Source organism: Phocoena phocoena, chromosome 3 (assembly GCF_963924675.1).
Source record: "Phocoena phocoena chromosome 3, mPhoPho1.1, whole genome shotgun sequence".
Taxonomy (NCBI): Eukaryota; Metazoa; Chordata; class Mammalia; order Artiodactyla; family Phocoenidae; genus Phocoena; species Phocoena phocoena.
This window is the reverse complement of record NC_089221.1, coordinates 165,521,788-165,536,045: the sequence shown is the minus strand read 5'-3', so window position 1 is coordinate 165,536,045 and position 14,258 is coordinate 165,521,788. Positions and strand designations below refer to the sequence as shown.

At 59.5% G+C, this 14,258-nt stretch overlaps 1 protein-coding gene across 4 annotated transcripts; it reads left to right on the top strand.

Annotated features, from left to right (window-relative positions):
- Positions 1-405: 405 nt before the first annotated feature.
- Positions 406-14,249, top strand: PRKCSH (PRKCSH beta subunit of glucosidase II). Of its 4 annotated transcripts, none has more exons than XM_065875238.1 (18): positions 406-493; positions 857-967; positions 1,172-1,288; positions 1,707-1,802; positions 1,899-1,956; positions 2,869-2,986; positions 4,494-4,623; positions 9,642-9,726; positions 10,624-10,702; positions 11,445-11,531; positions 11,808-11,990; positions 12,067-12,163; positions 12,641-12,710; positions 12,979-13,068; positions 13,265-13,339; positions 13,428-13,527; positions 13,613-13,791; positions 13,919-14,249. In XM_065875238.1, exons 2-17 carry the CDS (start codon positions 889-891, stop codon positions 13,757-13,759), a joined length of 1,611 nt encoding a protein of 536 aa, XP_065731310.1. In that variant the 5' UTR covers positions 406-493; positions 857-888; the 3' UTR covers positions 13,760-13,791; positions 13,919-14,249. The 4 variants fall into 4 exon arrangements, with proteins under 4 accessions (XP_065731310.1, XP_065731311.1, XP_065731312.1 ...); XM_065875239.1 differs by having other exon boundaries at positions 430-493; positions 812-967; XM_065875240.1 differs by lacking the exons at positions 406-493; positions 13,919-14,249 and having other exon boundaries at positions 889-967; positions 11,808-11,969; positions 13,613-13,759.
- The last annotated feature ends 9 nt before the right edge of the window (positions 14,250-14,258 follow it).

The window sequence follows — 14,258 nt, the reverse complement described above, 5'->3', positions numbered from 1 at the left end:
GGAAATCGCCTGCATTCCAATCTACGGCTCTCATTGGCTGACGCTGAGCTGAGGGGCGGTCCCAATAGGGGACAGACCGGACCAGCTCCGCAGAAAGATGGGGGAGGGTACTTTGGAGTCACGTGCTCATCCCTTTTCCTCCCCACCCCTCCACCCTAACCCCGCCGAGGCGCTTCGCGGGCGTTTTTCAGGAACTTTCTGTTCCGACTGCAGAACCCGACACTCCCAAGATGGAGGCACCTTGCGCCGCCATTAAGCGCTAACCTTCAGAACTATTCCCTTTAAGGCTTCACAGTCCTATCCAAGATGGCCGTCTCTGTTCCGGCCCCGCCACTTGCCACTCGCAACATGGCGGCCACGAACCGCCGTTCAGGGAGCGCAGCGTGATACCGGAAGTGATGCTTCCACACATTTCCGCTTTCTTTCTGCAGGAGGAACAGTTGGCTGCGGGGTCGGGGGGCGCGGTGGATATTGACCTTTGCCCCAGTCTCGTGTAGGTGGTGAACTAGTGGGCGGGAGGGCACCCCAATATCCTCTTGGGGGCAGTCGAAGGCGGGAATTGGATAGCTAACCACCCCCTACTCATGGGGAGCGGAGGTTTTGAGATCTCCCCACCGTTGATGTGGGCCAAGTGAGATTCCCCTCCACTGGGCAGGATTGGGGAGACCCCCCCCGCCCCCAGTATGGGAAGCAAAGTGAGCCCTCATTGCCCGGAAGCGATGGAGGAATCCAGTTGGCTGGAGGGAGAGGTGCCTTCCTTCGGCTGGAAGTAGCCCTCTCCCACTGACCTGCCACCCCTTTCTTGCTGCAGCGCGAGGGCACAGCGCATCTCCCAGCAGCCTCCTTCCTCTGACAGAACCCGTTTCCGGCTTCCGAGGCTCCAGCGAGATGTTACTAGTGCTGCTGCTGCTGCCGCCCATGTGTTGGGCCGTGGAGGTCAAGCGACCCCGGGGCGTCTCCCTCACCAGTGAGTCGGCCACTGGAGGTGGTCAGAGGTGGGGGTGGGGTGTGGGAGGCTCCTGGAAGAGGCACTTAACAGCCTTCGGTCTCAGTGTTCTGGTCTTTGGGCAGGGAAGGTGGCAATGCTCAACTGGTGGGTGGGGGGAGAGGAGCCGTTGGGTGGAAAGGGCCTCTTCCTGCCCTGGGCTGAGCCCCTTGCCCCCCTCCCCAGACCATCACTTCTACGACGAGTCCAAGCCTTTCACTTGCCTGGATGGTTCTGCCAGTGTCCCTTTTGATCAGGTCAATGACGACTACTGTGACTGCAAAGATGGCTCAGATGAACCAGGTGAGCTCTTTCTTCATTCGTTCATTCATCATGCATTTATTGAGCAGCTGGTGGGTGCCAGGTCCTGTGCTGTGAGCAAAACAGTCCCAGTCCTGTCCTCAGCTCGCTGTTGAGTGGGGGGAAGCGGGCACAGAAGCGAGTGGTCAGTGGTTTGGTGAGGAGAGCGGGAGGTGCTGTGGGAGCCCGGAGGGGGAGGGGGAGGGGGTTTGGCAGGGTCCTGTTCTGAGGGCCTCAGGGAGGAGAGGCAGGAGGGAGCACTGAAGAGTTTTGTTTCAGGCCCCGAGCGTGCAGGTGTCTTTCCTCCTCTTACTTGGGATCAGTTACTCTCACATTCCTTGTTCCTTCTGTGTATGCAGTGGGTGTGACACGCTGGATTCTGAGCACACTCCACAAACCCTCCCTCCCTTCGTCTCCCCAGGCACAGCCGCCTGTCCCAACGGCAGCTTCCACTGCACCAACACTGGCTACAAGCCCCTGTACATCTCCTCCAGATGGGTCAACGATGGAGTTTGTGGTGAATGAGATCTCCCTGGGGTTGGGAACAGCGTGCTGGGTGGAGGGAGGGAAGAGGCGCTGCCGGGTCCGATGGTGCCCACACCTCTTCCCTCAGACTGCTGCGACGGGACGGACGAATACAACAGCGGGATCGTCTGTGAGAACACCTGCAAGTACGTAGGTGACAGCCCCCCATCCCCCCCCCACCCCTCCAGACCTTGCCTTGCCCCACTGGGTGAATCAGGTTCCCTCTCTTTTCTGTTTTTGTGTACTGAGTGCTCACCCCGTGCCAGGTGCCTTGTGAATGCTCCATCAGCAATTTCCTCTCTGGCCTGGAAGCAGGTGCAGTTTGCCTAAGAACAGATGAGGAAGCTCAAGGTTAGAAAGGAGAATGACTTCCTCAGGGTCACATAGCTAGGAGATAGCAGAGCCGAGACTTGAACCCAGGTCGGTCTAACTTGAGATTGCATGCTTTTAACTGCTGTGCTCTACAGCAGGACCTGAAAACTGAAATGCCCACAGGTAGGTAATCTAAACAGCACAGCAGGCTGAGTATAAGGCAGTAGGGAGTGGTGGGCTTGTGCCATCTAAAGGCACAGCTGCCCTCCACTCCTGTGAGTTGAGGGCAGGTGGCAGGGCGGGATTTGTTTTTCAAAGAAGCTGAGAGTCCCAATACTTCTGCAAACTCTTTTGATGGAAGATCTTTGAAACAGAGAGTGGATTAAGCAGAACAGTGCTTACCGGCCAGATTTTGCCCTTTGTGTCTGGGGGTCTGTGACTTCTGTGCTTTTCTCTCCTCCCTCTCTTGGGAGCCACCTTCCAGCCCCACATCCCAGCACCCCCCAGTCCCTCCCCTGACCCTGAGGGTGGACGAACCCTGCCCATTGTCCTTCCCCACAAGGACAGGGATGAGGGACTCTGAGGCCAAGAGAGCCTGGGGAGGTGGGGAGAGGAGGGTTTGTTCTCCTGTCTTTGCCCACATAGGGGGTGTGAAGGCATGGGTGTTGAACCCTTTTGGAAGGAGCAGACCTGGTGGATGCTAAGTGCCCCCGACCCCATCGTGCCTATGTGTCCCCTCCCCCCAGAGAGAAGGGCCGTAAGGAGAGAGAGACTCTACAGCAGATGGCGGAGGTGACCCGCGAGGGGTTCCGCCTGAAAAAGATCCTAATTGAGGACTGGAAGAGGGCCCGAGAGGAGAAGCAGGTGAGGGGCCCGGTGGGGCTGACCCAGGACAACCTGGAGGTATAGGCTGAGGAGGCCGGCTGGGGTTGATGTCTGCTCCTGACTCGTGGTGTCCTGGGGCCAGTTACTGTCTCTCTGCGCCTTGATTCACTCGTTTGTCCACTTGGCATTTAGTCGTCGCTTAAGCGGGTACCAAGTGGGTGGCAGCCAGTACAGGCATCGACCTGGGCCTTGGGTGCAGACTGAAGTGGGCTCAGAGGAGCTCTGCTGCCCCAGGACAGGAGGGACATGTCTGCATCCCGGTCCCAGGGTTCTCTCATCTGTAAGTTAGGGTTAATGGCTACATGACTTCCCAGTCTGGGCGAGGACTCGAGAGGAGGGTCAGTCAGTCGCAGTCACGTTAGTTCAATAGGGTGGGTGCTGGGGGGGCCAGAAGAGGGTGTACCCCCAGGGGTGTGTCTCTCCCTCCCCTGTCTGCCACCCCCTTGGCTGTTTGATGGGTCAGAGTCCTCAACACTCCTCCTGGGCTCTTGCCCGACCCACTGAGTAAGGGCTCCAGCTCTGTTTCTCTGCCCTGGGCAGCTTCCAGGTTTTTCTCTCCTACCCCCATGGCCTGGCTAGAGAGGTACCTCCCGAATTTATGGGGCAGTGAATTCAGAGCCAGTGTGGTACTTCCCGAGTTTAGAGGATGCTGGGCGAACCACACGGTGAGGTTGGCTCCAGGTGATCTTTGCCCTCCTGGGCAGGTGGGAGGATCCTGGCAGCAGACCAGGCTGAGGTCTTGGGAGGAAAGTGATCCCGTGTGGGCTTGGGCTAAGACCCTACAGCTTGGGACCCCCATCCCTAGGCTGGAGTCCACCCAGCACACACATTAGTTTTTGAAATAGCCACAGAAGCCCAGGATGCACTGGGCTTGTGCATCATGGCTAGAAGCAAACGTAGAACTAGATGTGGAACTGCCTCAAGAGCGCATCAACTAGTGGGAGGGACACACAGACAAAGTGATAGCCAGGGCTGAGGGGAGAAGGGATGTTCGGGGCTGTAAGGCATAGAGAAGACTCTTGCCCGGTCCCTCTGTTCCCCGAACCTGTCTTGGGGGTAGGAAGTAGGGAAGACTTCCTGGAGGAGGAGGCTTGCATCTAAACTGAAATCTGTTGGGTAATTTGGAGTTAGCCAGGCAGAGTGTTCCAGACAGAAGGAAAGCATGTGTGAAGAACTGGAGGCAGAGAGTGGGGCTCTGAATGTTGTCAGGGCAGTTGGATCTTAGAGTTTAAGATAGCAGTGGGGTGGATGGGGTTGGAGAGGTGGGCAGGGGCCTGGTCATGCAGGGCCTCGGGGGCTACATTGACGTCTTTGGGTTTCTCTCCAGTGGGCTGCAGGGAACCACAGCAAGGGGGAGACCCAGAGAGGGGTGTTTATTTTGAAAAGATCCTGTGGCCACCCTGTGAAATAGAGGCAGGGAGATGGCAGTCTGTGAGGAAGAGGGTGGAACAGGAAGAGAGCTGGCCCCTGTCTTCTGCCTACCCAGAAAAAGCTCACTGAGCTGCAGGCTGGAAAGAAGTCACTGGAGGACCAGGTGGAGTTGCTGCGGACACTGAAGGAAGAAGCTGAGAAGCCAGAGAAGGAGGCCAAGGACCAGCACCGGAAGCTGTGGGAAGGTACATCACTACGTCCCAGGGTGGCCGTGACTTGCTCTTGGCTCCTGGCTGGGAAGAGTCTGGGCCCAGGAGCCTCTTGCTTGTTATCTCTCGTCTGTGGTTTTGCTGATTTTCTAAATCATGGCACTTTATAGTTCCCTGCGTGCCCAGTTATCTTTGACTGTGTGTTGGTCACTGTGTTTAAAAGTCATTAATAGGAGTAACTTGCAGTCTAGGATGAGAGGTCCCTCTCTAGAGAGGAGGGGCTTTTCTTTCTGCCATCTCTGAGCACTACCATTCAGGGATCCCTTGAATCCAAATTCAAGGCTGGAGATTCTTCCAGCCTCACAGGCAGTGTGAACCGAGGTCTAAGCATAGGCTGGGTAATTTCTGGCCCAGCTTATCCCTGAGGGGAGCCCCGTGGGGGTCACAGTTATGCTGGGGGGGGGGGCGGCGGTTCACCTTGGACTTTGATTTTCATTTCTCTTCCCTCACAAGTTATCAAAATGGATATCCACATTTGCCAGGATTGGCAAAATCCCTTAGGGTGAAAGCGGCTTCCATATTCTCTTACCTTCTTGATTTCCTCTTGGTCCTGGAAACTCCTACTGTCTTGGTTGGTTTTAAGATGATTTTCTTAGGCTTTGTCTAGCATTTCGTTGCTGTTGGTAGATTGTGTTGCCATTATGGGAAATCTGAAGCCTTGGCATTTGTTCTCAGCCTGCTCTGTGCAGGGGCGCATGGTGGAAGGAGGATAGAAGGGAGAGGGGGGACAGAAACCCATTCCAGGCTAGTTAAAAGACCAAACATTGCTGGGAGGATTTGGGGGTGTGGCTCCAGCTGGTCACCAGGCTGGTGACCAGGAACCGGCAGTCTTCTCTCTGAAGCCATTCTGTGATCTCATCCATCTCTTTGAGCATCTGCTGCGTTCTCCCTTCCTTTCCTATCTCTGTTCTGATTTCTCGTAATCAGTAATTCAGTCATTCATCTAACAAGCATTTGCTGTGTACCTGTCGTGTGCCAGGTGCACCTCAGGTGCCAGCAATACAGGATTGAACAAGACAGAGAAAGCCCTCTGGCCACAGAGGGAGGGAGGGAGTGCCGGCAGAGGGAACAGGTGCAAAGGTTCTAAGGCAGCATCTTGTCTAGTTTTTAAGGAGCAGCAAGGCGGCCATGTGGGGGAGTGAGAGGAGACTCTCCCCTTTATTTACATAACATCAGCTGCTTTTGTGATACAGCTACAGGGCGGAGTGGTTGCCAACAGAGACCTTATGGGTTGCCAAACCTAAAATATTTTAGCATCAGGCTCTTTACAGTAAAGTTTTCCAACCCCTGACAAAGACACTGGTATTCTCTCCCACACTAATGATAGCTGGACCAGAGCACCCAGTGCTTGTTTCATAAGGATCGTGTCGCTCCTGCCTCCCTTCCCTATGAACTGCATCCACACGTAGCCCTGTTTCACAGATGAGGAAGCTGAGGCCTTGCCCAGCTAGGTTGATGCCCAAATCTCTCTGATTGCAGACCCTGTCCCCTCACTGGAGGCTTGAGTCATCTGCCTGTTCCGCCTGGCTCAGGGCCCAGCATTGCCCTGGCTTCCTGATGGCCTCCCTCCATCAGGCCAAGCCATTCTTCTGCCCAGCAGTCTTCCCGGCTCCCCAGTGCCTTGGGTGGGACAGCATTTGGGCCACCACTGCCTGGTTACGGTGCCGCCTGCATCGAGGAGCCTAGTACTTTTTCCTGCACTGCACCCTGTACACTCACCACATTGGTCTGATTGCCTTTCCCCTGGAACTGCTGCCCTTTATTGCTCCCAGGCCTCTGCTCCAGCCATTCCCACTGCAAATACAGAGGTGTCTAGTGGGCTCTAGGCCCAGTGCTCAGCAGTGACACATGAGGCCCCATCCTGCAGCCCTGCTCACCTTGAAATGGGAGCAGCAGATCAGTGAGTCTGTCCCACTGTGCCCCAAGCCCTCAGATGCCGCTGCCTCCACAAAGACTTTCCAGCTTCCTTCCTGAGATCAGCCCTTCTGATCACATGTGACAAAAACCCAACTTGAACCCACTTCATAAAAAGTGGAAGCTTTAGGCCCAGTGGGACCCTAGGCTCCCTGGATGGCAGGAGTCCTCCCTCCACCTCTGGGCTCTGCCTCCTTCTCTGTGGGCTTCCTTCCCAGGCAGGCTCTGCCCTCCTGTGCCAGCACAACCACAGGCAGCACTAGGTTTATTTCCTTCTGGCTCAGCAGCCCCAGCCAGTAGAGAATACCACTTTCCCACAAGTCCCAACACAAATTCCACGGCAAGCTCCTATTGGCTTGTCCCAGGTCATGTGGCTGCCCATGAACCAATCCCTGGAGCCAGCAGGTGCAGCACAGGTTCTGATTGGTCAGGCCTGAGTGTCGGGTGGGTAGTTGCCCACAGGGAGATGGAGGAGGGGTAGTGTAAGCAGGTGGGGTTGTTTGCTGGAAAGGTAAAGCTGAGGGTTGGAATTACCCTCCTTTGCTGGGGTCTTATTGCTTCTACTATTCTCTGCCCTCTGGGGTTTTGGAGTGAGTAGGTGGTGACCAAGTCAGACCTGTCAAGGGCCAGCACAACATGGGGTCACCCAGCTTGGGCTTTTAAGGGTGGTATGAGTTCCAAGGCCAGATCATCGGAGGTGGGGTGTGTGAGTGTGTGTGAGAGACGTGGGATGTGACTGGGGCCTTGAAAGAAGGCTGGGAGTTCCCTGCTCTATTTCTTCCTGGTTTCCATGTGATTTAAAATATCCCATCTGACTTCCATATTCTCTGTTAAAAAGATTTTTGGGGGTAACAATCCTGGAAGTAGTAAAGTAGAAAGGGAGAGAGTTTTCCTCCAGGTTAACCTCTACCAGGAGGCGTGAAACCTTCCAGACCTGTTTTTTTTTTTTTTTTTTTTGGTGGTACGCGGGCCTCTCACTGCTGTGGCCTCTCCCGTTGCGGAGCACAGGCTCCGGACGTGCAGGCTCAGCGGCCATGGCTCACGGGCCCAGCCGCTCCGCGGCATGTGGGATCCTCCCGGACCAGGGCACGAACCCGTGTCCCCTGCATCGGCAGGCGGACTCTCAACCACTGCGCCACCAGGGAAGCCCTTTCCAGACCTTTCTTGTCCATCCCAGGCAGAGATGCAATTCTTCAGAGGGTAGTAACTCTGGGTGTCGACCCCAAAGCCGCACTTCAGGTGCCCAGTGGTCACGTGTAGCTGGTGGCTGTCATTTTGGCCAGCAGAGGTAGACCATGTCCATGGACAGCACTGGTCTACATGGTGTATGGGTGTTGTGCTATGTCTGTGTGTACCTCATTTCCTTCTGTTTCACTCGGACCCTTCACTTTTTTTTATTGTGGTAAAATCCACAAAATGTACAATTTACCATTTCAGCCAACTTGAAAAGTACAGTTCAGTGGAATCAAGTACATGCACCATGTGCAGCCCTCTCTGCTCTCTAGTTCCAGAGCATTCCTGTCTCCCCAGAAGGGGAATTCCATGTCCATCAAGCAGTCCCTCCCCATCCCCCCGCCCCCCAGCCCCTGGCAACTACTCATCTGCTTTCTGTTTCTATGGGTTTGCCAGTTCTGGACGTTTCGTATCAACAAAACCAGGCAGTGTGTGGCCTTTGTGACCGACTTCTTTCCCCGAACATCGTGTTGTCAAGGGTCATCCACACTGTAGCCTTGTGTCTGGACCCTACTTCCTTTTAACAGTTGTGTCTCTTCCGGTGTATGACCCTGGCAGGATTTATTTGATCCGGGTGCCATTTTTTTCTATCAGGTTCGCAGTGCTGGTTTTCATCATTTGTAAACGCCTGTTGTGTATTAGGGTGTTGGCCCTTTGTGACCGAAGTTGCCGGTGTTTTCTTATCATTCATCTTTGGTGCCAGGTTCCTGGTGTTTTCTTGCTGGGCCATGTGTTAGAAAGTGAATTCAGGGACTTCCCTGGTGGTCCAGTGGTTAAAACTGCGCTTCCACTGTAGGGGGTCGTGGGTTCGATCCCTGGTTGGGGAACTAAGATCCCGCATGCCGCAGAGTGGCCAAAAAAGAAAAGAAAAGAAAAGATAGTGAATTCACTCTTGTCTTCCCTTTGCTTCTGTTTCCACTGTTTTGCACCACGGCGAGCGTCCTTTTACACAAAGCTGGGCGTACTCGTGCCCCATTTCCCTTAGCCCGAGTTCTCAGCATGGAGTTGCCGACTCAGGTTCAGGGGTAACATGCCAGGGTTTGACCCATATTCCCAGAGGGTGGTGGGGATGAGCACGGGCTCTGGAGGCAGACGGCCCGGCTTGGGCCCCCGGCTCTGCCCCTCGCCAACTGGGTGACCATGGGTGGGTCCCTTCATCCACCTGAGCCTCAGGCCCTCATCTGTGAGGACGGTGTCGGCGGAGTCTGCTGGGGTCTCGTGGCGTCTCCTGGGACACGGGCCACTTGTCCTGATGCAGAGGGCTGAGCTTCATAATGGAGCTGCCCCTGTGGCTGCTTTCCTGAACCCCACCTGAGCCGGCTAGTGATGAGGCAGACAGGCAGAGGAGGGACCATCAGAGCAGATATGGGGCTAAGGCCCTGTGTCCACTGGCCACTCCCAGTTCCCTTTTTCCGTGCACGTGGCCTCTCCCCTCTCTCCTGGGCCCCCAGGACATCTCCCTCGCCTGGCTGCCCCCCAACCCCAGTCTCCGTCCCCTGACCTTTTTCCTGCTTGGCCTCTTCCCGCGGGGGCCTCCCGGACATGGCAAACCTAGTGCATGGTCCCCCGCCTGCCTCTCACAGCCACCGATCGTTCAGACCATCCGCAGAGCCCCTCAGGATCTCCCCCCAATCTGGCACTTCCTACCTTCTTGGCCCCCTTGCCCCTGCACCGGCCAGCCCTTGTCATCTCCTTGCTCCCACCCCCATAGCGGCCTGACTCAGGGCCCCAGCACCCAGTGGAGGGCTTGGCCATACAGCGGCCCCCCTGGGGCGTTGGGGAGGGCAGATTTTGGGGTGATGGGAGCTGTAGACGGTGCAGAGGATGATGGGCTGGTCCCTCCACAGAGCAGCTGGCCGCCTCCAAGGCCCAGCGAGAGCAGGAGCTGGCGACCAGTGCCTTCCAGGAGCTGGACGATGACATGGACGGGGCGTGAGTGTGTGGCACTGCCTGCCCTGGGCGCCCTCCTCCCATCCCCGCCTTCAGAAATCAGCCAGAGCCCACCTCCTCGCCCTGGGGCCCCCAGGGCCCGAGCTGGTCCCAAGCCCTCTCTAAAGGAGCCTCTGCTTGCTCATGTGTAAGATGGGTCTAGAGCAACCCCGGAGGAGGAGATGAGGGAAACCACCCCCTCAAGGAGTTGGGCCCTCGAGGGGACTAGGGATCCCATTACTTTTCACAAGCCTACTCTGTGGCCTGGGACACTTTGGTGAAAGTCAGAATCCCTCCTGCGCCCCTGAACTTGCTGGCTGACCCCAGGCAAAGGGCTCGGTGGAGGGTGGGCTGTCGGGAACGAGGAAGCTGGGCAGCCCCCTGGTGGGAGGCTTCGGAGGGACCAAGGGGGCAGAATGGGCAGGGGCAGTCCACACCCTGGTTGGCGATGGTGCGGGTGGAGGGACAGAATGTGGTGCCTGGGCCATTGTGGGTATTGGGGCTTGGCTGCGGGGAGGGCGCCAGGCCAAGGGCAGTTTCGATGGGTTGGGCTCTAAGGGTGGAAGGAAGTGGAAGCTGGGTCTTGGGGGACACAGGGTTGTCAAGGTATCTCCTCCTCCCACCCCTGTGTCCTTCCCTCTCTTGAGCCCCTCAGGGTTGTGGAGCCTCAGGAGGGGGTAGGAGGGTGGGGACTGGGTGGCTGCTTCTCCTGGGGGGTGGGGGCCAGAGGGGTCCGAACCCCAGACTTCATCTTTTCTCAGCTTCCTGCTGCTCTCCCCTCCCTGCCCCAAGGTTCTGAAGCAAGTTCTCGGGGCGGGGGGGCCTGGCAGGGGGAGGCAGGCAGCTGGCCAGCAGCCAGTGGGCTCACCCCTCCATTGGCTTCTGCCTGTGCCCCTGCAGGGTCTCCGTGGCCGAGCTGCAGACCCATCCGGAGCTGGACACAGATGGGGACGGGGCATTATCAGAAGGGGAAGCCCAGGTACCCAACCGGCCCCTTCACTTGGGACTCCTGGAGGGGATTGCCCCAGGGTGACCTCAGGGCCAGGGGGCCCAAGACAGGCTGGCGGTGGGCTACTCCCATGGATGGTTCGCGGCTGGCCCCAGGCCAGGGCTGCTGGGGTGCCCACTGTGGCTGATGCGGCCAGGCCTTGTGAGTGAGCCAGGAGGGCAGCCACCCAGGGCTGCTTCTCCCTGCCCTTTGGGACCTGGTGGGGTCGCGCAGGCGCCCAGGGGTGTCTGATCGGGACGGAGCCAGGTTCCGCATACACGTGCCCCACCTGCTTCGCCTACCCCGCCAAGTGCACGTACCTGATTCACCTTCCTCACCGCTGGGCCTGTAGCTCTTTGTCTTTGCTGGTTTGGTCCCCCGTCCGTTGCTGTCCTGCTGGTCCCCACTGCGCCCCCCACCCCCCCACTCCTCTGCCTCTATCTCCGAGGGCCTGGGCACCTCTGGTGCCCCTGCCTCTCAGTTTCCCTCCCTGGTCTCTCCAGTCCCCACCCGACACCTCTCTGGCCCCGCTCCTTTCCCACAGGCCTGTGCTGCCCCCTTCTGGCTGCCGCGCCTCACCCAGCCTGGCCCTGGCCTGGCCATGGGAGGTCAGGGCGTGCTGTGCCTGGCACCACGGCCTGAGGGGCCCCCCCACCCCCTCCGAGAGTGCCTGGGGTGCAGGGAGGCACGTGGAGGTCCTGCTCCTGACACCACCCCAACATAACGCACGCAGACCCTTCTCGGGGGAGACACGCAGACAGATGCCGCTTCCTTCTCTGACCGCATCTGGGCTGCCATCCGGGACAAGTACCGGTCCGAGGTCAGTGGGGGGAGGGAAAGGGATGTGGTCCTGCCCCCCCTCGCCCTGCCCCTCGATGCCTCACGAAGGAACGGCCTCCATTTTCTGGCGCCGGGCCACCCTGGCCAGCTGGGCAACCCCACCCCCTCCACAGAGGCCTCCCCACTCCCAGCTGACTGTCCCTCCCTCCCGCCAGGCTCCTGGGAAGGGCTAGAGACACGAGGCCTGGACCCAAGCCCTGGGGGTGGGAGGTGGACTCCCGAGTCCATAGCACCGACCGCTCCGCACATCTGCCAGGTGCTGCCCACCGACCTGCCGTCGCCTTCTGTACCTGCCTTGACGGAACCCAAGGAGGAGCAGCCCCTGGTGCCCTCACAGCCCGCAGAGGAGGAGGACGAGGAAGAAGAGGAGACAGAGGAGGAGGAGGGCGGGGAGGAGGGGGAGGACGAGGATTCCCAGGTGCCAGGGGAGCAGCCCAAGGTGTGTGTTCAGGGGAGAGGCGGGTGATGGGGGCAGGGTGGGGTCACTCGCTGACTCTGTCCCCCCCACCCCCCAGGAGACCCCACCCCCAGTCGTGCCCCCCCAGACAGTCAGCCCCACAGAGGAGGACAAAATGCCGCCCTACGATGAGCAGACACAGGCCTTCATCAATGGTGAGGGTGGAGCCTGGGAGGGGTGAACGCCTCTGCATCGCCTGCACCTGCAGGGGCCCAAGAAAGAGGCCTTACCTGCTCCCAGAGGCGGGCTGAGGCTGGCCCCGAGCAAGCCCAGGGGACTTCGGGTGGCCTGGAGGGGGCTTCTGGGGCCTGGGGATGGCTAGCACCGCCTCCACTGGCCCCAGGGGCCCTCCTGCCTCCTCACGGGCTGTTGCTTATTTGTTTCACCCCTGGCAGGTGAGGAGCCGGCTGGGCCCCGGGAGCCCTGGCCCTGCTCCTGCAGGAGCTGAGAGCCCAGGCAGTGGGGTGGGGTCTGCCCTGGGGCTGGCGAGGCCCACAGAATCTTCGTGGGCCCAGTCCTCGCCCAGAGCAGGCCCGGGGGCTGGGGGAAGCCGGCGTGGCTGCGGCATCCCCTTCCCTCTCTTCCTGGCTGGGAGTCGGGGCACCTCTGATCTCCTTCCCTGCCCCCACCAGCTGCCCAGGAGGCCCGCAACAAGTTTGAAGAGGCCGAGCGGTCCCTGAAGGACGTGGAGGAGTCCATCAGGTATGGGTGCCTGTGTGGCCGCAGTGCCGTCTGCACCGGCCCCACAGCTGCCTGCTGCTGGGCTCCCCAGGGGAGGTGGTGATGGGGAGTCGCCCGGGTGACCTCGGGCAAGGTGGCAGTGGCTCCTGCAGGGAGGGTCCCCAGGTGATGGGGAGCAGAGCCCAGCCCCCAAGAGGCCCTCTGCCACCGGAGCGGGCCTTCCTGTGCTGTCCTGAGTCGGGCTGCGGCGGCCCCAGCTTCCGCTTAAGCTCCCGGCCTCCCCTTTTAGGAACCTGGAGCAGGAGATTTCCTTTGATTTTGGTCCCAACGGCGAGTTTGCTTACCTGTACAGCCAGTGCTACGAGCTCACCACCAATGAGTGCGTCCCCCACGGACAGGCCGGGTGGGTGGGCTGGGAGGTCCTGGGCCTGAGCAAGGAGAGGGGGAGTGAGGAGGGGGGCTTAGGAGCAGTCACTGGAGTTCGAGATACTTGTGTGCCCCCTGCGGGGTGGGGGGGGATGTCATGTACGTTGGGGCCCGGGTCTCCCCTACCCACGCACTCCATCCCGTGATAGGTACGTCTACCGGCTCTGCCCCTTCAAGCTCGTCTCGCAGAAACCCAAACTCGGTGGCTCCCCCACCAGCCTCGGGTGAGTGGGCTCAGGCTGGGCCCCCCTCTCAGCCCCTGGTCCCCCCGGCCACCCGGCCGGCCCCGCTCAGCACCGTACTCTCCCGCAGCACCTGGGGCTCGTGGGCTGGCCCCGACCACGACAAGTTCAGCGCCATGAAGTATGAGCAGGGCACAGGCTGCTGGCAGGGTCCCAACCGCTCCACTACTGTGAGTGCCCGGTGGGTGGGCCCGGTACGGGGGACCCAGGCCCGCCAAGCCTGCCTGAGCCCCGCCTGCCTGCCACCCGCCCCAGGTGCGCCTGCTGTGTGGGAAGGAGACGGTGGTGACTAGCACCACGGAGCCCAGCCGCTGCGAGTACCTCATGGAGCTGATGACACCGGCCGCCTGCCCAGAGCCACCACCGGAACCGCCTGCCTCGGGCAACCACGATGAGCTCTAGCCCTGCCCTGCCCCACCCGGCCCGGCCCAGAGGTGGATGGGGAGGTGAGACCCCTACCGCCTCGGCTGGGGGGATGCAGGGGGTGGTCTAGGTCGCATTGATGCTCCCCCCACCCATCTCCCTCCATCTGTGTCTCATTTGGTTTCTCTGCGGCCCCAGAACCTCAAGACGTGGAACCAGCCCCCAGCGGTGCTGCCCGCCTGCCCCTCAGTCTGTAGACCAAGGCTTGCCCCTCTGGGTCTCCTTGCCCTCCCCAGTGGGCAGGAACCGGGTGGGGCTCCATGCCCTGCTCTAGGGGCAGGCGGGGCAGAGCCACGGGTGCCCGGCCCCAGGTGCCTCTACAGGTGGAATAAAGGAGCCTGCCCTCCCTGGACCCCCGCCCTGGTGCCCCCCCCCAACCCTGTCCCCCACCCAGGGCATCTGCCTCCCCTCCTGGTGCGGAAGAGTGACTTGACCTGTGACCTCCAAACAATAAACGTGATCTCCCCAACTCATCTGT

Coding starts and splice junctions, on each gene's coding strand:
- PRKCSH (XM_065875238.1), top strand. CDS start 889: ATGTTACTAGTGCTGCTGCTGCTGCCGCCCATGTGTTGGGCCGTGGAG. Junction 1,957..2,868: donor GTCTGTGAGAACACCTGCAA/GTACGTAGGTGA, acceptor CCCTCCCCCCAG/AGAGAAGGGCCGTAAGGAGA. Junction 13,528..13,612: donor GTCCCAACCGCTCCACTACT/GTGAGTGCCCGG, acceptor CACCCGCCCCAG/GTGCGCCTGCTGTGTGGGAA.